This window comes from Macaca nemestrina, chromosome 12 (assembly GCF_043159975.1).
Source record: "Macaca nemestrina isolate mMacNem1 chromosome 12, mMacNem.hap1, whole genome shotgun sequence".
Lineage (NCBI taxonomy): Eukaryota > Metazoa > Chordata > Mammalia > Primates > Cercopithecidae > Macaca > Macaca nemestrina.
Genome location: NC_092136.1, coordinates 1,298,457 through 1,317,672, shown reverse-complemented (window position 1 = coordinate 1,317,672; position 19,216 = coordinate 1,298,457). Strand labels below are relative to the sequence as shown.

Sequence of the window (19,216 nt, the reverse complement as noted above, 5' to 3'; positions counted from 1 at the left end):
CCCAGAACTCACTGCTTCCCCTGTACCTCAAATCCCCCACATCCACCCAGCAGAAGGCAGGGCCACAGCAGGCGACATGGGAGGTGTCCGGGGTCACTGTGGCAGCAGAGGGACGAGCAGGACGAGCTCCTCACCAGCCCAGAGCCCTGGGGGTGCAGCCGCCAGTTTGAGCCCCGAGGGACCATGCAGCCCTGGCGTCCCCAGCTGGGCCCAGCTGACCGGCCCGGCCTTGCCACAATCCCTATCACGGCTCACAGCTCATGGCTCCCCGCTCGCTGTCCTCAGCAGAGAGAGCTCCACAAAAATCCGGTCGGCTGGGTGAGAGCCACACATTGATGCCATCTGAACTGCTTCTCCCCACCCTCAGGCACCCTGGCCCACAAGCCATCTCCCCTCCTTGGCTCTGCCCTGAGGGTGACGCTAGCCCCAGCGGCAGGGCCGGGCCCTGGGCTCAGTCCCGGCAGGCACAACCCCCTGGCACCACCCCTCCGTCCCGTCCAAGCCACTTCACAGATAGGGAAACTGCGGTGTGGACACAAGTGACCACTCAGCCAGTGTCTGGAACCACATACCCTGGAGGTGGCCCTGCCCTGGGGGCCTTGCCCACAACAGACAGCACAGAAACGTCCTGACCAGAGACCCCCCAGTCACAACAGCTCTGTGGCTCTGGCGTGGGGCGGGGCTGCCTGGCCAGCTCCTTCTGGCTGGAGGTGCCCGTGTGCCGTGGAAGGGACAGAGTCATTCCGTAGCCCCCTGAAAACTCTGTCTGCAAGAAGTCACCATGGGGCTGGCAGAGGGACCCCAAGACCCCGGACGGCACAGGATGAAAGCCAGGGACGGCCGCAGGTGCCAACGGCCAGTCTCCACCCCAAACACCAAAAGCAAGTGGAGGGGCTGGGGGGCTCCAGGCTCCGGGGGACCCCAAGCATCTCCTGGTGCCTACCAGGGACCTGGGTACACCCAGGCCCCATCACAGATGAGCAGGAGGGAGCCTGAGCATGGGGACCAGGGCTCCCGAAGCCACACCAGCAGGGCCTGCAGCCTAACCCTGGGGAAGAGGCTGCCCTGGCCTCTACGGACTGGGGCCGCTGCCTCCTGCCTGGACCCCTCGGGGCCTGTGTGGGAGGGGAACCTCTGGCCCCCCGGCCTGGCTGGCCCTCGGTGCTGCCCTGTGCTCTGCAGGAAGTTAATGACACCAACGGGCTGCACAGGGGGCAGCTGAATGAGCCCCCATCTGGCCACCCCAGGTCTCTGAGAACCCAGCTTTGGGGCTGCCTCTCCACCCCCTGCACCCCCAGGGGGTAGGGTCAAGGTGCCTGACGTGGCCACCCTGGCCACCACCCTTCCTGGGGTAGGCATCACACCTGTCACCTCTGTCTGCACAAGATAACTCTCGGACCCAACGCAGTGACGTCACCCCTGCCCAGGGAAGCAGCCAATCAGGGGCCCAGGCCAGCCCCAACCAGGCAGCTCAGGCAGCGGCTGGCCCTGCGGCTGACTCAGGGTGCCGAGGACACGGGCCTGATGCCAGCTGTGCAGGAGGGCTTTCCCTCAGCATGGAGGGCCACCAAGCACTGCCCCTCACTCCCTATCCTGACCCCTTCTCCCATACAACGGGTTCCCCGGGGGCTCCCAGGCCAAGCCACCCACAGAGGCCACATTCCTGGCCAAGCAGGCTCCCTGTGCCCCCGCAAACAACCCACGGCTCTGAGACTCAGGCCCGTGTGCAGCCATCCCCGCTGTATCATGGGACCATGCAGGCGTCCATCCAGGCGCCCTCTCGCCTCTGCCCGGGGCGGGGAAGGCCAGCCTGCCCTCCAGGGCCCTGGGCTCCAGCTTAAGCCAAGTGGGCAGTGATGGCGTGAATGCCCTGGGCACCTCCATCCCCCTCAGGCCAAGGTGCCTGGGACTCCCACCGGCCCTACCCAGCCCCACACAGCCCAGCCCCAGCACAGAAGTGTCCGTTCCCCTCAGCCAGCACCACGAGGCTGCCATGGCCACCCAGGAAAGGCAGCTCTGTCCTCACAGGATGGCACCCCCAGGGCAGACAGGACCCAAGCTCAGCCCAAGGACATGGCATCCAACAAGGAGCACGGTGCCCAGAGAGACGCATGCCAACCGATGGGACCTTGCCATCTGCCGGGGGTGGTGCTGTCACTCTCCAGGGTTCGGGGAGGAAGCCAGGCCCAGCCTGTAGCCCAGGCCCCTGGGGCAGAGCAGTGCAGGTCTGCCACGGCCTCCGTGGGCCCCGGGACTGAAAGTAGAAAGAGCCTGGGAAGCTGGAGCCTTCCAGGAAAACGAGGAGTTTCTCTTTAACAGCGGGACTTTCGGGAGCACTGCTCTGTGGGTGGGGCCTGGCTCTCAGCTGCTGGGCCCAGAACACTGGCCCCTCAGAGGCGGTGGAACAAGGCCTGGACCTGGCGGGCCGGGCCCTGAAAGGCAGCCGGCCTGGTACAATCCCTGCTTTGTCCCTGCAGCCTCTGCCCCAGCCCAGCCTCCATCTTGTCCAGAGCCCCAGGCAGCTGGCTCAGGGCAGCCTGGCCCGGCAGACATCCCTGGGACGAGGCCTTGGGCAGGCCTGCAGGCAGCTCCATCAGCCTGGGCTAGGACCTGGGGCTTGGGCCTGACACAGGCACCAGCCCGACAGGTGGAAACGGGGCTGCCCTGCACAGAGGAGGTGGTGCGGTGCCATTAACTTCCTGCAGAGCTCAGGGCAGCACAGAGGACCAGACACGCAAGCCCCAAGGGGCCTGACAGATGCTGGTCTGCCGTCCTCCTGCTCGGCCTGGTGTTTCCAGCCACTGGAACCTCGCACAAGCTTCAGGGAAACCCCATTCCACACACAGGGGCCCTGAGGCCCCAGTCCCTCTGTTTCCGAGGGGCCAGGGTCCAGGTGGGCTGTCCAGAGCCGAGGGCAGGGTCCAGAACTGCACGGTGACGCCCCCCAGTGCCACCATCCAGGCACAGCCCCGCACAGGTGGATGCCGGCGGCCGGCAGTCACAGGGGTCAGCCCACCTCCTCTGGTGGTGCCAGCCGCCCAGCAGCGCTGCTGACTTCAGGGACACCCTGACCCTCCCCAGGTGCCCAAAGAAGTTGGTCTGTGCCTCGTGAGGACTGGAAGGCACAGAAGCCCTCACACAAGCGCCACCAGGTGATGGCGAAGGGGCCTTCCGCACGGCTACTCCTGAGTGCCAGTGGCAGACTTGTACAGCCAGTGGCCGACGGGGAGGCGCAGCCCACTCAGGCTGTTCCCAGGGACTGGGGTCGGACCTGCCTTCAGGCCAGCCTGGAGGGGTCTCCTGTCTGCTGCAAGGCTCCCAGAGCACCAGAGCAGGGTGAGGCCATGATGAGAGGGCCCCGGGGTCACTCAGCAGACGACTCCGGGAGTGAGAACCAGGAGAGGTCACTCAGGCCCAGGTCCAGAAGCCAGTCTGAGCAACCCTGGTGTCCTGGGGTACAGGCCTTGCTGGCCCCACGCAGTCCTCGAGGCGGCTGGAAGGGAAGAGGCACCAGGAGTGGGGGACGTGGGGGTCCACACACACCTGGTGCAGCGACAACCTTAAGACATTCCCAGCCACCCTCAGAGCAAGGAAGGGGCCCTGACCACCGTGGCAGCCGACGATGATGGGGACCCAGTCTCTGGAGCTTTGGTGGTGGGCAGGAGCCGCAGCCCTTGGTAGTAGCCCCAGCTGGGCCCGCGTGAGATCTGCCACAAACAGATCGCCTTGAAGCCTAGGGGCCAACCTCGCATCACAGCCCAGGCCCTGCATGCCCCGGTGGTTCTGGACACGACTCCCTGCTTGGGCAGATGGTGGAGCAGGCGGGGCAGCAGCCAGCCGCGGTGACTCTGGAAAGCCCTCCCTGGCACAGCTGGGGGTGGGGGCACAGCCTGGCCTTGAGGCTTCCACATCCAGGAAATCCACGGCGTACACACGTCTCAGCAGAGCCAGGCCAGCACGGCCAGCACGGTCAGGGCCAGGCGGTGCCCTCTGCCCAGTGTCTTTTCAGCCATTGCCAGCCAGTGACAAGGCAGGGAAACCTATGCCAACAGGGACACACACACACACACCTGAGGTGCCCAAGGCCACAGCGGGTGGGGACAGGACAGGGGCCTAGGGCTCCCGCCTCCAATGACCCTCCCACCTCCAACAACCCTCCCACCCCTGCCTGGGGAACTGCCTGTCCTCACCACCCGGAACCTCTGTGCCAAGGGCCCTGACAGGGACACCCAAGGCCAGCTCTCAGCTGGAAAGGGGGCTCCCTGCGGAGGGCATGCAGGGTGGGAAGACTCTAGGGGCAGCAACTTGAGGCCTCCACCCTGGTGCAGTCACTGGCACGGTGCCCAACAACACCAAATGGGCCTTTCCAGGGACTTCGGGGGTCCACGGAGACTTCAGATGGGAGGGCTGCCCGCCATGCCGGCTCCCCGGGCTCTGTGCACGGCGCCCTTGAGAACAGCGTCCTGAGACCCGAGCTTGTGGAAACCCCGTGCAGGGCAGATGAGGGGTTCAGCCTAGCCCCAGGCGGCTGTCGCTCTAACAAAACAGCTGGGGTCAGACGGCCAGGGCCTGACGCGGAGAGGGCCGCAGAATTCCCAGGGTCTCGCACGCGGAGTCCACTTTCACAGCTAGGGAGGCTGCCGGGTCCTGTCTGCCCAAGAGCTCTCCAGGCTCGGCCCTGCACAGCCCACCTCCAGTGCCCATCTCCAGGGCCCATCTCCAGGGGCGGCCCATCTCCAGGGGCCTGCACACCACAGCCAATCACTGCCCATCCTGTTCAACTTTCTAAACCAACCTCATCTCAGGCCAGCTTCCTGCCCCTCCACATCTGCCTCCAGCTTCTGGACTTGCGGTCACCCCCAGGGTCTCCCAGGCACAGGCTCTCCCTCCCCTCACCTGTTCCATCTTCACTGGCTCCTCCCACCCCAGGACCCCTCTCCACCCTGGCAGCCACCAGGGCTCAATTCTCCTAAAGGCCATTGAGAACGTGGAGGGGATGTCCCAGGTCCCTGGCAGCCTAGGGCCCTCCCCCACGCCACAGCAGGTGAACACCGCCAGGTGAGCTGCAGTGCAGCCCCTCATCCTATCGCCTTTGCTCCCTCCCAGGGGGCCCTATCCCAGCCACATTCCTTCTCCCGCCCCCCAGGCAGAGGATTCCCAAGGGCAGGCCTCTCATCGTCCCATGCAGCCCACCCACCTGCCCCCAAGAACAGCTCCAAGGGCCTGAGGTTCTCCAGCTCCTCCCACAGGGCCCTCCCAGGCCCCCCAGGTTTCAGGAGCTGAGCCCAGGTTTGGGCAAGAAGGTGCCCTCCTCTGCATACTGATGGGGCACAGGGACAAAGGCACACAGGGACGAAGGCCACCCAGCCTGTACTACACACCCTCCTGGACCTGCATGCCCCAACTCGGAGCGTCTGCACCCTCCAACCTCCACGGTTGCCCTCGCTGGCAGGGACTGTGTCTCGGCATCCCTGCAGGGGTCAAGCTCAGATGAGGCTACACAAGCCTTTCTCGGCCCCGAGAAAAGCTGGGGCAGCACCTTTGCCGGTGGGTGCCCACCCCGACCCCAGCCTACATCCCCCCAGGTCTCGGCCAGAAACCACCAAGCAGCCGGCAAGGCTTACACAGCTGCTCCGCGCTCTGACGGCTTCACCTGGTGCCTGACTCCAGTAGTGGGACCACCGGAGGTGACCCCCACGGCCACCGAGGGGAGCTGTGCAGAGGATGCCCCATGCAGAAGGATGACCCTGCAGCCACACCGGCCCTGCAGGAGGCACAGACCCAGCAAGCCAGGCGGGTACTGTACAGGTGAGACCATGGAGCACTCGCGTTGAAAGGCACAAGAAGACAGCCAACTGGACCCTGAGGCGCCTAGAAGGGGGGTCCTCCAGGCCCCAGAGGGAGGCTGCGTGGTCTCCCCTCCCCACACGGCCAGACTCCCCAAGGGCAGGTTTTGGAGCGTATTTTTGGCCCACCTTCCAACAGGCCCCAGCTTGGGTCAGCTAGGTGGAAGGGCTCTCGTGGTACCATGAGGCTCACTGCCACTGCCACTGACCACCTCCCTCTCAGTGGCCACCTCGAGTCGAGCAGCTCCCACTTCCAAGGACTCAGACAGAGGGGAGGAGATGAACAGAGAGGGCCAAACAAAACTGCCAGCCACAGACACAGGGAAGGGGCTGGAGTCGTGTCCACACCAACAGCCCCCCAAGCAAGGCCTCCACAACTCCCCTGTGTCCAGGTCCCCGGAGAAGCGTTCTCAATGGCAGGACCAGACCGTCCTCGGGCGGTGGTGGCCAGAAGCCCAGCCTCCCGTTCTCCCACGGAGGTCTCCTGGCAGGAAGCCTATCTCCCTCTTGAGCTTGGGACCTGGCAGCTCTCCTGGCATCTGGTGCCAAGTGGCCCAGCACACACACTCGGGGCCCCACATCCACCCAACTCCCGGTGAGCCGTCAGCAGCAGCAACGGGAAGACGTACAGAAATGGTGGCCTTCGCCAGGGCCCTGCCAGCGACGCTCTGCCCATCAGAACTCATGAGAGAGGGGCCGCTCTGTGCCCCCCCTCGAGCTGTTTTCTAAATATCTCTCTCAGCACGTTGTAGACACACACAGCCCATCCTTTTGTATTCATTACTGTTAATTACAGTGGAAACCTCCCGTAATTAACTGCCGCCAGCAGAACTCCATGAAGACTGGAGACCAGCCCCTACCCACCGAGGCCGTGCACAGCACATAACTCATCGCACAGCACATAACTCATCGTATCTTCACTTACACGCGGATGTTTCCTTATAATAACATTTTATTGGGACCCTAATTGGATTATCTTACTGACTCCTGCATCCTGCTGCCCTGGGCCCTTCCTTCACCACGGATTTCACAAACTAGTTTTTCTTTCCGGGAAAGACCAGAATTTTGAACCCAGGTGACATGGGCTGAATGCCACCTCCTCTCCAACCCAGGCCGCACCAATCCAACTGCCCAGACCCTGCTCTGTGGCCAGGGGCCCCTCCGTGCCGTGGTTGGTGCGGGAAAGCTGTGCACCCAATGCAAGGGGGCTCCCCTGAACCCCCCGGCCCAAACCCCTTCCTCCAGCTCTGCCTTAGTTACATCACAGCCACGGTCCTCCCCCAAGAGCCTGGGCCTGGCCCACTTTCCTTCCCCAACGCCACCTCCCAGCTCCTCCTCTGTGCAGCCGTGAGGGGCTGAGCCTCCACCCTGCACCAGTGCCCTCCTCCTCCTTCCCTCCACCCCTGCCTGCCTGGGTCTAAGGAACTTCTCCGATTGGAAGGGAGAAGCAGTGCCCTGGGACCTCGGGGACACCAAGAGACAGGCCGGTCCTGGGAGAAGAAAGAAAATGGCTGAGCCCCAGCCTCCACAAAGGCGACTCTGTGAACGCGCCTGACGGACCAGATGAAGGGCTAGCCAAGCCCAGCGGGCAGGGGAGAGTTGGCCACATGCGAGGGTAGCCTGGCTTGTCTCTGGCCTGGGTTGGGCCTCCGCCGGTTCCCTAGAACAGGCAGGGACGCCGCCTGTTCCCTAGCATGACAGCCAGGCCCCACCGGGAAGCCCCCTCCACCGGCAAGCCGCGGGGCCGCTCCACGGGTCAGGTCCCACGCACTTCTGGTCCCGGCACCAATGGCCTCTCCCTCCCCCGGGGGAATGCAGGTCATAGACGCTCCGCCCGCCCGAGCCCGAGCCGGAGCAGCGCAAGGCGCTGTCCAGCCCTCTGCAGGTCCCCGCACTCTCCCGCCCCCACCGCGGAGGGAGATCGGGCCTGCCCGGTGGCCCCGGTGGCCGGCGCGCGGAGGTGGGAGTCCCGCCGGGGGCGCAGCTGCTCGGGCAGCACGCCTATTAGCGCGGCCGCGGCAGACGGCAGATGGGCGCCCGCGCGGCCCCCTCCTCCCGCGGCACAATGGGCCCGGTCGCCGGGGCGCACAATGCGGCCCGGGCCGCGCACCTGCAACGGGGCCCGAGGGGAGCCTGCCCGGCCCGGCCCGTGCGCCCCCGTCAGCCCGCGCGCCCCGCGCCGCGCCGCGTGTCCTTGGGCCGCGCCCGGCCGACCGCAGCCAAGCGGCCTGCGGGGTCCGCAGCGGAACCGGGACGCACGAGCGGACGGGGGCGCACGGGCCGCCCATTGTTCGCGGCCGGGGCTCGGGCCGGGCCTGTGGCTTCGCGGCCGGGGCCTCCCTCGGGCGTCCCCCACCCAGCGCGTTGCCAGCGCGGCCTCCCCGGCCCCGGCCCCCGCCCCGGCCGCACGCACCTGTCTGCCCCTTGCCCAGCGTCTTCTCCAGCCGGTAGGGCCCCACATACTGCGCGTGCTGCGCGCCGCCGTCCTTCCCCGTCGATGTCATCGCTCCGGGGCCCGGCGCCGGCCAGGGGCGCCCGGGCGCGCGGGCAGGGAGGGGCCGCCCAGCGTCCGCCCGCGTCCGCCGAGCGCCGTCCGCGCCGACCGGGCCGGGGCGCCCCCGCGGGCCCCGCTGCTCTGCGCCGCCCGCGTCCGCCCGCGCCGCCGCCCCCCGCGTCCACTCCGACGCGGCAGTCCGAGGCCCGGCCCGCTGCGACGCCTCCGCCTTGTCGAGAGGACAGGGCGGGCGGGGGCACCTGGCTTCCGCCGCCGCCGCCGCCGCCGCCGCCGCCGAGGCCCGCGCCCCGCGCCCCGCGCCCCCAGCGCACGCCCGTCCGCGGCCGCGCAGCCGAGCCGAGCCGAGCCGAGCCGTGCAGCTGAGCCGAACAGCCGAGTCCCGCAGCCGAGCCGAGCCGAACAGAGCCGAGCCGAGCCGAGCCGCGCAGCTGAGCCGAACAGCCGAGCCCAGCGGCCGAGTCGAGCCGAACAGAGCCGAGCCGCGCAGACGAGCCGTGTAGCCGAGCCGAACAGCCGAGCCCAGCGGCCGAATCGAGCCGAACAGAGCCGAGCCGCGCAGCCGAGCCGCGTAGCCGAGCCGAACAGCCGAGCCGCGCAGCCGAGCCGTGTAGCCGAGCCGAACAGCCAAGCCGAACAGCCGAGTCGAGCGGAGCTGAGGGGAGCCGAGCCGAGCCGGGCCGCGTAGCGGAGCCGAGCCGACACGAGCCTGTACGAACACAGTGGGATGCGGCGGCGGCTGCAAGCGGTGCCCGCGCCGGCCAATCAGCGCCTCTCCGCCCCGCCCTGCCGCTGCGAGCGCTCGGGGAGACTCGAGGGGGCGAGGCGAGGCCAGGGCGAGGCCGGGACCTGGGAGCTTCCCGCCAGCCGCCTGCCACGTCCGGTCCCATCAGGCAGCAGAGCTCCCGCTGCCGCCCGACCCGCCCTTAAGGCGCATCCCGGGACGGAGCAGGCGGTGGGCCTATGGCGAGGGGTTGCAGATGGCTGCTCAGGACTGGGGTTTTACCCTGCAGGGCGTGACCCCGGGTGTCCCAAAGAGTTTCCTGCCCCTCAAGGGGGTGCTGCACGCGCGGGGGATGGGGATGCTGCGCTGGAGGGGGGCGAGTGTTGCATGCGGGGCGGGGGTGCCGTACTGGGGAGAGGTGCTGTACTCGGGGCAGGGGTGCTGCACTCGGAGCAGGCGTGCTGCACACGTTGGGGGTGCTGCACAAGTGGGGGACATGCTGCGCTGGAGGGGGCGGGAGTTGCATGCGGGGCGGGGGTGCTGCACCCGTGGCGGGGGGACTGCATGGGAGTCTGTGGGGCTGCTGCACGCAGACGTTGTCCAAGCAGTAATTTTGCACCCCCAAGAAGGACGTGGTCCTCTGCCTCCGCTCCCGAGGGAGAAGCGGCAGTTTTCCCAGCTATGCCACAGTGACCCGCGCGGCGCTGAGTCAAGGAACTCACCTGGGGTCTGGCCGCAGCGCCCTGGCGCCTCCCAGCCCTTGCTGCCAACCCCTCTTTCAGGTTGAGCAGCTGGGCAGGGGCTGCCGGGAGCAGCCTTTGGAGATCTAAACACAGGCAGCCGAAGAGGCAGCCAGACCTGGACGGACCCTCTGTTTCTTTGCAGAAAGGCACTGATATTTCCTTAAGCCCGTGCTGCAGAAGGTGGTGGGAGGGGAGAAGTGAGGGGGACCCGGAACCCTGCAGAGTGGGGGTCTCAGATCTTGCCCGTGTATGGTCAGCCGACAACATTTCTCCTGCGGGCTCTGCCACACACTGTTGCTGACCGTGGCCCGCTCCCCACCCTGGGAAGCCTGTATGAGCTCAGGAAACTGCAGGGCCTTCCCGGTGCGCCCTCCTGCTCTTTGGGCTGTCCGCATTTCCAACTGGGGAAGGGCAGGGGGCCCCAAAGTGCCTGTCCACTCTCGGCCGGCACGCCCCCGCCCTGCTCCCCTTCAACTGCTGTGGGCTAAGGGTCCTCCCTGCCTAATCCTGGGGCCTCTGAGCGTGAACAGTCAGGGCCCTGCCAGTGGGGGCAGGGAAGGGGGGCTGAGAGCATGGGACAGAGGCAGAGGGCCCCCCTCCCCCGCCCCGGCTGCTGCTGCTGTGTGGGGGGGCAGCAGGCATTTTTAGCCGAATTTAGAGTGTTTGGGACCTCCAGCTGGAGAAACTGTCAAGCAGTGACATCTGGCTGGAGGCTGACTGGGAGTGGTCTGGTCCAGGTGCCAACAGAGGCCGAGGGTGTGCAGGAGACCAGGAGAGGGCGTCAGGCCACAGCCAGAGGGCAGGGGCACTTGGCCCGAGGTGCCTTCTCTCTGCTGCCACGGTCACCTGGCCTCCCAGCCTGCAGCAGAGTCAGACGCAGCTTTGTGGTGTCCTCAGCAGCATTTTGCTCTATTGACCATTTGCATCCGGCTGCTCCAGTGGCCAAAATTCTTGCTTTCTTCCTTCCCACTTCCTTGCCAGCTTGCATCCCTCTCCCACCCCTTGCTGTAGCCCTGAGGTCTTTTCTTCCCTGTCTGTGTTTGAGCAACCTGTGCCATTGGTGGCCTCTGGGGCTCAGTCTGGGGCCTCTCTTCTGGCCCGCTGCCTGTCCTCCAGGCACTAGGGGCTACTCAGCCTTCAGCCTCTGAGTGCCCATCCTCAAATTGCCCTCCCAGCCTCCCTCGGCCCTCCTGCTGTCCCCTCTTGAATGTGCTGCACAAAACCCCAGACTCAACGCTTTATCGATGGCACACCGTGCCCTCCCTGCCCCCATCTTCGTGGGGGTCAACAGGACAACTGCCCTTCCGTCCAGCGGGCCTGGTGCTGGGGTGCTCCAGGAGGGGGTGTGCCAGGGTGTGGCCAGCCAGGAGGCACTCAGGACAGTGATGCCACAGCCCTTGGTCCCCCTCTGTCACGTGTAAGGTGGGGGCAGGAGCCCCGAGGGAGCCAGGGCTCTTGAGCACAAAGGTCTGTTGCTGGAGTTAGGAAAGGGCCCAGTCTCATATAAGAAGTCCAGGCCAAGACTCACCAGTGGAGCCCACCAAACACTAATGGAGGAAAAGCACCCTGCTACATAGACGCTTCCAGGACACAGAGGAAGACGGGCCACTTCCCAGCTTCTGTGTGAAGCCGTCATCACCGTGGTGCCAAAACCAGACGAGGACATGACAAGAAAATTAAAGTCCACTCAGGAGCCTAGACGCAAAAATCCCTTAACAAAACGTCAAATCAGTTCCAGCAATATATAAAGAGGACACATATGACCTTGTGGAGCTTACCCAGGAATGCAAAGTTAGTTTAACATTTCAAAATCAATTGTCGTTCACTGTTAGCAGACTGACACCGAAAAACCACACGGTCATTTCCATAGACACGAGGAAAGCATTCTACAAAATTCAACACTCATTCACGACAAAAGCTTTCAGTAAACCAGGAGGAGAAGATTCGAATCTGTTCTACTCCTGCACTCCCAACCTGACAAAGGGAAACTACAAAAACCCACAGCTAACGTCACGCTTAGTGGTGAGAAACTGAAAGCTTTTCCTTGGGTCAGGGACAGGGCACGGTTGTCCATTGTCACCGCTTATTTCAGTGTTGTGCCAGAGGACATGCCCAAGTAATGAGGTAAGGAAAACAAAATTTGTACCAGTTGAAAAAGAAATTTTAGGTGATCTTTATTAGAAGATGACATTAATGGCCGGGCACGGTGGCTCACGTCTGTAATCCCAGCACTTTGGGAGGCCGAGGCGGGCAGATCACCTGAGGTCAGGAGTTCGAGACCAGCCTGGCCAACCTGGTGAAACCCTGTCTCTTCTAAAAATACAAAAATTAGCTGGGCTTGGTGACGGGCACCTGTAATCCCAGCTACTCAGGAGGCTCAGGCAGGAGAATCGCTTGAACTCACGAGGCAGAGGTTGCAATTAGCTGAGATCGTGCCATTGCACTCCAGCCTGGGCAACAAGAGCGAAACTCTGTCTCAAAACAAGAAGATAACATTATTGTCTGCAGAAAATTCTAAGCTACAAACTGGTACTAAAATGAATAAGCAAGTTTACCAAAGCCGCAAGGTACAAAGCCAAAAAAAGGTCAGTTCTATTTGTGTACTAACAATCAACTAGAAATTGAAATTATGAAAACAGTACCACTTAAAAAGAGAATTTAAAAACCACAAAATACTAGGGGTAAATTTAACAGAGTTTGCATGAGACCTGTACACAGAAAACTATTATGTATCTCTCAACATATTGAGTGAGACTTTAAAATGTCTAAGTAATCAGTTTAATTTTAATTATATTTTTTAAATTTTCTTTTAATTTTTTTTTTTTAATTGACAAGCTGCGAAGTGTGGTGGCTCATGCTACTACTTCCAGCACTTTGGAAGGCCAAAGCGGGAAGACAGCTTGAGCCCAGGAATTTGAGACCAGCCTGGGCAGCATAGCAAGACCCCATCTGGGTGAAATCCCATCTCTACTAAAAATACAAAAAAATTAGCTGGGCGTGTTGGCGGGCGCCTGTAGTCCCAGCTACTCGGGAGGCTGAGGCAGGAGAATGGCGTGAACCCAGGAGGTGGAGCTTACAGTGAGCCAAGATCGTGCCACTGCACTCTGGCCTGGGCGACAGAGCGAGACTCTGTCTCAAAAAAAAAAAAAAAAAAAAAAAAAAAATGACCCCATCTGATATAGTTTGGATATTTGTCCCCGCCCAGACATCATGTTGAAATGGAATCTTCAGTGTTAGAGATGGAGCCTGGTGGGAGATGTTTTGGTCATGGGGTGGATTCCTCGTGGCTTGGTGCTGTCCTTGTAATGGTGAGTATTTATGAGATCTGGTTAAGTGTGTGGTGCCTCCCCTCCCATTCTCTTTTGCTCCTGCTTCTGCCGTGTGAGACCCCTGCTCTCCCTTTGCCTTCCACCGTGATTGGAAGCTTCCTGATGCCACGCTTCCTTTACAGCCTGCTGATGCCACGCTTCCTTTACAGCCTGTAGAACCATAAGCCAATTAAACCTCTTTTTAAAATAAACTACCCAGTCTCAGGTATTTATAGCAACACAAGAACAGCCTAACACACTATCTCTATAAAAAATAAAATAGCCAGGCATGGCTACCCACCAGGACTCCACACTGGTAGTCCCAGCTCCTTGGGAGGCTGAGGTGGGAGAATTGCTTGAACCGGAGAGATGGAGGCTGCAGTGAGCTGTCATAGAGCCACTACCCTCCAGCCTGGGCAACAGAGTGAGACCCTGCCTCAAAAAAAAAGAATGACTAAAATTTAGAAGATGCACAGCACCTGGAACGCACAGACGTTGCAGATGGGAGTGCAAAATGATGCTTTGGAAACCAGTCTGTCAGTTTCTTATAAAATTAAACACACCGTTACTGTGCAATCCAACAATGCCACTTACAGGTATTTTCCCATGAAAAATGTAAACTTACAGCCACACACAACTTGCATGCAAATGTTCATAGCCACTTCATTTGTAGCACCCAAGAAGTGGAAAGAACCCTTTGTCCTTGGGTGCTGACTGGACAGACAGGCTGTGGTGCACCCACACGGGGAACACGACTCAGCCGTGACCAGAGCGGGCCGGGGAGCGTGGCCGAGATGTGGGCGAATCTCAGACACATTAGGCCAAGTGAAAGAATCCGGCCTCAGAAAGCCATGTGCTATATGATTCTATTTCTATGACATTCTAGAAAAGGCAAAACTGTAGCTACAGAAGGCAGAGGGGTGGCTGCAGGTCCAGGGTGGTAGGAATTCTCACGCATCCTGACGGCTGGGTCGTTTGCCAAACTCATCGAATCATATATGTACAAACTTCAGTAAAACTGCCCAGCAGCATTTCTGAGCACCACGCAGAAGAGCTCATGGGCCACGCAGGGAGACACACCTGGGAGCACCGGGTGCCCTGCCGACCACAAGGTCAATGGCAACCCAAGGGGAAGCCCCGCCTGTGGGTGAGTGGGTGGTAGGGGGAGGGCTTCCTGCCGAAGGTGGCTCCAGCTGCCTGAGGATGTAAGTGCAGGGCAGTGGACAAGTGGGTCATTGAAGCCGGGTGCAGTGGCTCACGCCTGTAATCTCAGCACTGTGGGAGGCTGAGGCAAGTGGATCACCTGAGGTCAGGAGTTCAAGACCAGCCTGGCCAACATGGTGAAACCCTGTCTCCATTAAAAATACAAAAATTGGCCTGGTGCGTGGTTCACGCCTTAATCCCAGCACTTTGGGAGGCTGAGGCAGGAGAATCGCTGGAACCCCGGAGCGAGGTCGCACCACTGCACCCCAGCCTGGGAGACACAACAAGACACCATCTCAAAAACAAAACAAAACAAAGTGGGTCATTGACCACGCAGGTCTTCCTGGAGGACCCCAGGGGAGAGGAGGATACAGAGGGGGTCATCGGATGTTCCATCTCCATTGCCAGCCTAGAAGTTTCCGGCTGGCAAGGGTGGCCTTTGTTTCCAGGCACCGGCCCTGGGAGAATGTGCGTCCAGGGTCCAGGGGTTGTGAGGCTCTGGGCGTCAGCTGGTGTCTCACGTCCGCGGCCTCCGGCTGCTGCGGAACTGAACCACTGACGTCATCAACCTTCTCTCCCCCCAGCTCCCCCCCCAGCTCCTCCCCCCAGCTCCCCCCATTCCCCACCCCTGCGCGCTCCTGGCGCCTCGGCCAGGCGTGGGTCTCCCCGTGCTGAGAGCTCAGGGCGCCATCCCTTCACTCACTCACTCCGCGTTGTCCTAATCCCCGCACCCGCAGCAGGGATTAAAGACGCTGTCCCAGCCCCTGCCCCAGACTGAGCAGGCGCACGACCAATGACGAGGCGACCCGCTGAGCAGCATCCCGGAGCTGCGGGACAAGCTCACGGCCCCCAGGAGCTGGGAGCTGGATTTCCTGCGCCCGCCCCATCCCTGACCCGTCCCGTCCTCCTCACCTCGATCCGTGTGTGAAGGAGGAAGAGCAGCCGCTTTCTTGGTTCCCAGCACCATCTACGGACATCAGGGACACCTCTGGCCCAGCCGTGGGAGCAGCCACCTCCTTCCCCACTGGCAGGACCTGCCTGGCTGGCCCAGGCTTCCCATGACTCTGTCCTGCAAACAGATCCCCCACTACTCTTGGGGACCTTAGAGAGGCCGCCCTGCCCACAGCCACACCTGTGTCTGTCTTCTCTGCTCACGTCTGGCACGCACCTGTCCCTGGACAGGGGTCAGAGAGCGGGGTCAGGGCGGCTCAGGTTAGGGCCTCTGTTGCTGCTGCCCCGCCCCACCCCGGTCCTGCCTTCCCTTCATCGCCTCTGGTCCTCCCCCCGCTGCTCTCTCAGCAGTCCCTTCCCAGAGGCTTGCCCCAGGCCCCGCCAGCCCCACGCCCACCAGCCCCACGCCCACCAGCTCCATGCCCACCAGCCCCACGCCCACCAGCTCCATGCCCGACAGCTATCGGCCTCTTACCTCCACAATCGGTTGCTCTTGGCCAGCCCGTCCGGCTGCAGAAAGGATCGGGGTGCAGGTCTAGAGAGGGTGGCCACAGTCTGATTCCCCCTCTGTTGTACACAGGTGGCTAGAGACCCCCATAGGGACAGGCAGGAGGTCAGTGAGCAGGTGGGAGCAGGTGTGGGGGTCTCCCACCCAGGCCCCTCTGGGTGTCCCCACCACCAGGTGCTACACACTGGTGGAAAGCAGCGCCTGTTACAATGGGGACTTTGGCTGCTGAACTGCCTGTCTCCATCTGAACTCCTGCCCCTGCCCCAGCCTGGAGGCTTCCTGCTGTGCCCAATGGAGGTGACTAGGAAGCCTGGAGGGGCACATTGGGGCCTCTGATGCTCAGAAGCCCGGCACAGATCCAGCACCTGCCGAGCATGTGTGCTCACACCCCCACAATGCCCCTGCTGAGGGATGAGGAGGGAAGCCTGGGGAGTGCAGTGCCCAGGTAGCCCCTGTTGGGGGTGGCAGGGGGGTCAGCTCCGCACTGCACACATTGTTCTGGAAGCTCCACGGGTCACCAGCACACAGAGGTAAGTGTTGCCCACGTAGGAACCAGACACCCAAGGAGGGCTTGCCAGTGAGAAGACAGGCCAGAGGGTGGGGAGTGGGACGCGGAGGGATGGTGCAGTAAGAAGCCCTGGGAGTTGCACTGATTTTACAGCCGTGGGCTCACGCCGGTTCCTTCCTTTGTCAGCTGTGGATGTGAACCAGCCGCCCTAGTGGGCCCTCAGTGGCCGCACTCTGACCCTCCTTACTCTGCACGTTTTTATTCGCTGCTGAGGTTCCGCATTTCCCCACGTATTTAGTAGCCATTTGCCTTTTTCTTCTGTGAGTTGTTCATGTCCTTTCTGGTTTTTAATGCTGATTTATAAGAGCCCTTTGTAAATGGAAGATATTAGCATTCTCCGTGGCGTGCATGTAGCAATGTTTCTTTCCGAGCTTGTTTGGCTTTCGGTTTCATTGTGGTATTTTGGGGGCTGGGTACATTTTCCCATCTGTGTTTATTTTATTTTATTTTTTATTTTTTTGAGATAGAGTCTCACTCTGTCACCCAGGCTGGAATACAGTGGCGAGATCTCAGCTCTCTGCAACCTCTGCCTCCTGGGTTCAAGTGATTCTCCTGCCTCAGCCTCCCAAGTAGCTGGGATTACAGGGGTCTGCCACCATGCTTGGCTAACTTTTGTGTTTTTAGTAGAGACGGGGTTTCGTCATGGTGGCCAGGATGGTCTTGAACTCCTGACCTCAGGTGACCCACCGACCTCAGGCGATCCACCCCCTACGGCCTCCCACAGTGCTGGGATTCCAGGCGTGAGCTATCGCGCCCGGCCTTCTGTCTGTGTTGTCGGAGCTCATGGCCTCCCTCTCTACAGCTCGAGTGCAGCAGGGGCCTCGGGCTGTTGCTCCAGGTCAGAGCTCTCCTCACTGTTGAATTCGCATCTAGGGCTGGGCCCCAGTGGTTCTGTTCCGGTCCCGGCCGTGGCTCCATGGACCGTCGGCCTACGTGCGGCCCGCCAGGTCCTCCTGATGATTTGACGGAGGAGCCCAGACGTGCCCCCAGGCTGCTGCCTGTGTAACCTGAGGTCACATAAGCTGGGGTGCTACGAAGGGGCCACAGGGTCCCTGAGAGGCGAGGAGGGAGGGGTGTGGGAGGAGAGGCTTGGGGGAATGGGAGGTGCACGGTGGACGGAGGCCAAGGACCCTAGCAGGCCCCAGAGGCTCCTCAGGCCGGGCCCTGCCTCAGAGGCGCCGGTCCCATATCCCCAAGGACACTGTCCTGTCCACCGGGCTCACCAGGTGGGTCACTGGCCACCCACAGAGCATTGACCACACTGTCGAGGGGACCAGAGCAGATTCCAGAGCTGTGTCTGGCAGGCCTTACTCTCTGCTATGAAAATGACAACCTTTGTGAGGGCCAAGAGCTGCCCACCTGTGTCACCCCCTCAACACCCCAGGCTCACCCTGGGGCACCCCAAGTGAAAGCTCCACTCTCTTCCCAGCTGGGCTGGCCCCACCCTATCCCCTGGACTCAGGGTGGGGGAAGGAGAGGTGAGGGGGGTGGGAGGGGCTGGGAGCAGGTGCTGAGATGCGTAGCACCCCGTGGCCCATCCCCGCTGCCCACTCTGGCTGGGTCGTGCTGAGGTGGCTCCCAGAACTTCTGTCTGCTGGGGTTGGGAGGCTCAGCCTCTATAGCCCAAGGGTGATGGTTCCTGCCCACTCTTTGGGCAGCTGGAGAAGTGCTGAGGAGGGAAACAGGAGCGCGAGGGGGATCGGAGTCTGTGTCTGCCTCTCATGAGGCTGTGCTGGAGAAAGATGGGTGCCTTGTTCCTGGGTGACTCTGAGGCCCAAGTCCCAGCAGGCAGGACCCAGTCACAGGATGCAGAAAGACCTTCCAGGGACTCAGAGGTGGGCACACCATCCTGGGGCCCCAGGAGACTCAGCCCAGCCTGGGTGGGGCTTCGTACATGGGTGGGAGGCAGTGGAGCGGTCAGATGGCTGGGAACGTAGGAAACTTCAGACCTGACTTTGGATGAAGGCCCGCGGCCTATGACCCAGCAGGAAAAGCGTGGGCCCTGCAGCTCCCCGCCTTGTTAGGTATCCGTCAGCCATGAGCAAGGAGGAGGTGGGGGTATAAAAAGCCCGAGAGCAGGCTGTGGGGGGCGGGGGGAGGGTGGCACAGCGGGACGTGTATTCGTCCGTTCTCGCACCACTATAAAGAATCACCCGAGACTGGGTACTTGCTACAGAAGAGAGGTTGAATGGGCTCTCAGTTCCTCAGGCTGCAGGGGAAGCCTGATGCTGGTGCCTACCTGACTTCTGGTGAGGCCTCAGGAGACTTTCAGTCGTGGCGGAAGGCGAAGGGAAGCAGGCTTGTCTTACCTGGTGGGAGCAGCAAGAGCGTGAGCGGGAGCTCCTGCATCCTTACTAACACCCAGAGCTAGAGAGAACTCAGGCCGGGTCGGCAGACAGCACCCAGGGACGGCGCTAAACCATTTGTGAGGAATCGTCCCCCAGACCCAATCGCCTCCCACCAGGCCCCACCTCCAACCCTGGGAGTTACAATTCGACCTGAGATTTGGGTGGGGACACAGAGCCAAACCTTATCAGTGCAAATGTACTGAACGCTCCCAGACTGTAGACGCTTAGAATGTGTCAGGTGGCACTTTTTTTTTCCGCTATTATACTTTAAGTTCTAGGGTACATGTGGACAACGCGTAGGTTTGTTACGTATGTATACATGTGCCGTGTTGGTTTGCTGCACCCATTAACTTGTCATTTGCATTACCTATTTCTCTTAATGCTATCCCTCCCCCCTCCCCCCACCCCACCACAGGCCCCAGTGTGTGATGTTCCCCTTCCTGTGTCCAAGTGTTCTCATCGTTCAATTCCCACCTATGAGTGAGAACATGCAGTGTTTGGTTTT

The 19,216-nt window shown here is 61.8% G+C and overlaps 1 protein-coding gene and 1 long non-coding RNA gene across 16 annotated transcripts in view; both read right to left on the bottom strand.

The window, feature by feature from the left end:
* Window positions 1-8,705, bottom strand: part of LOC105469805 (BR serine/threonine kinase 2) — a 67,459-nt gene extending 58,754 nt beyond the window's left edge. For 4 of the 13 annotated variants that reach the window (XR_011610395.1, XM_071074044.1, XM_071074040.1 and 1 more), the window contains exon 1: window positions 8,260-8,705. Coding sequence is in view for 10 of the 13 variants with exons in the window: in XM_071074044.1 (XP_070930145.1) it covers window positions 8,260-8,350 (91 nt within the window). In the remaining 3 variants the exon portion in view is untranslated. The remainder of the gene's footprint in view (window positions 1-8,259) is intronic. The other 9 variants (XR_011610394.1, XR_011610393.1, XM_071074038.1 and 6 more) reach the window with 9 other exon arrangements.
* A 4,293-nt stretch (window positions 8,706-12,998) lies between these two features.
* Window positions 12,999-18,666, bottom strand: LOC112424584 (uncharacterized). 3 transcript variants are annotated; one of them, XR_011610401.1, is made up of 5 exons: window positions 18,603-18,666; window positions 15,763-15,797; window positions 15,249-15,510; window positions 13,435-14,883; window positions 12,999-13,304 (listed from the first exon to the last, which is right to left on the bottom strand). It is a non-coding gene; the product is annotated as an uncharacterized lncRNA (long non-coding RNA). The 3 variants fall into 3 exon arrangements; XR_011610399.1 differs by lacking the exon at window positions 18,603-18,666 and having other exon boundaries at window positions 15,763-17,840; XR_011610400.1 differs by lacking the exon at window positions 18,603-18,666 and having other exon boundaries at window positions 15,249-15,405; window positions 15,763-17,840.
* Window positions 18,667-19,216: the final 550 nt, after the last annotated feature.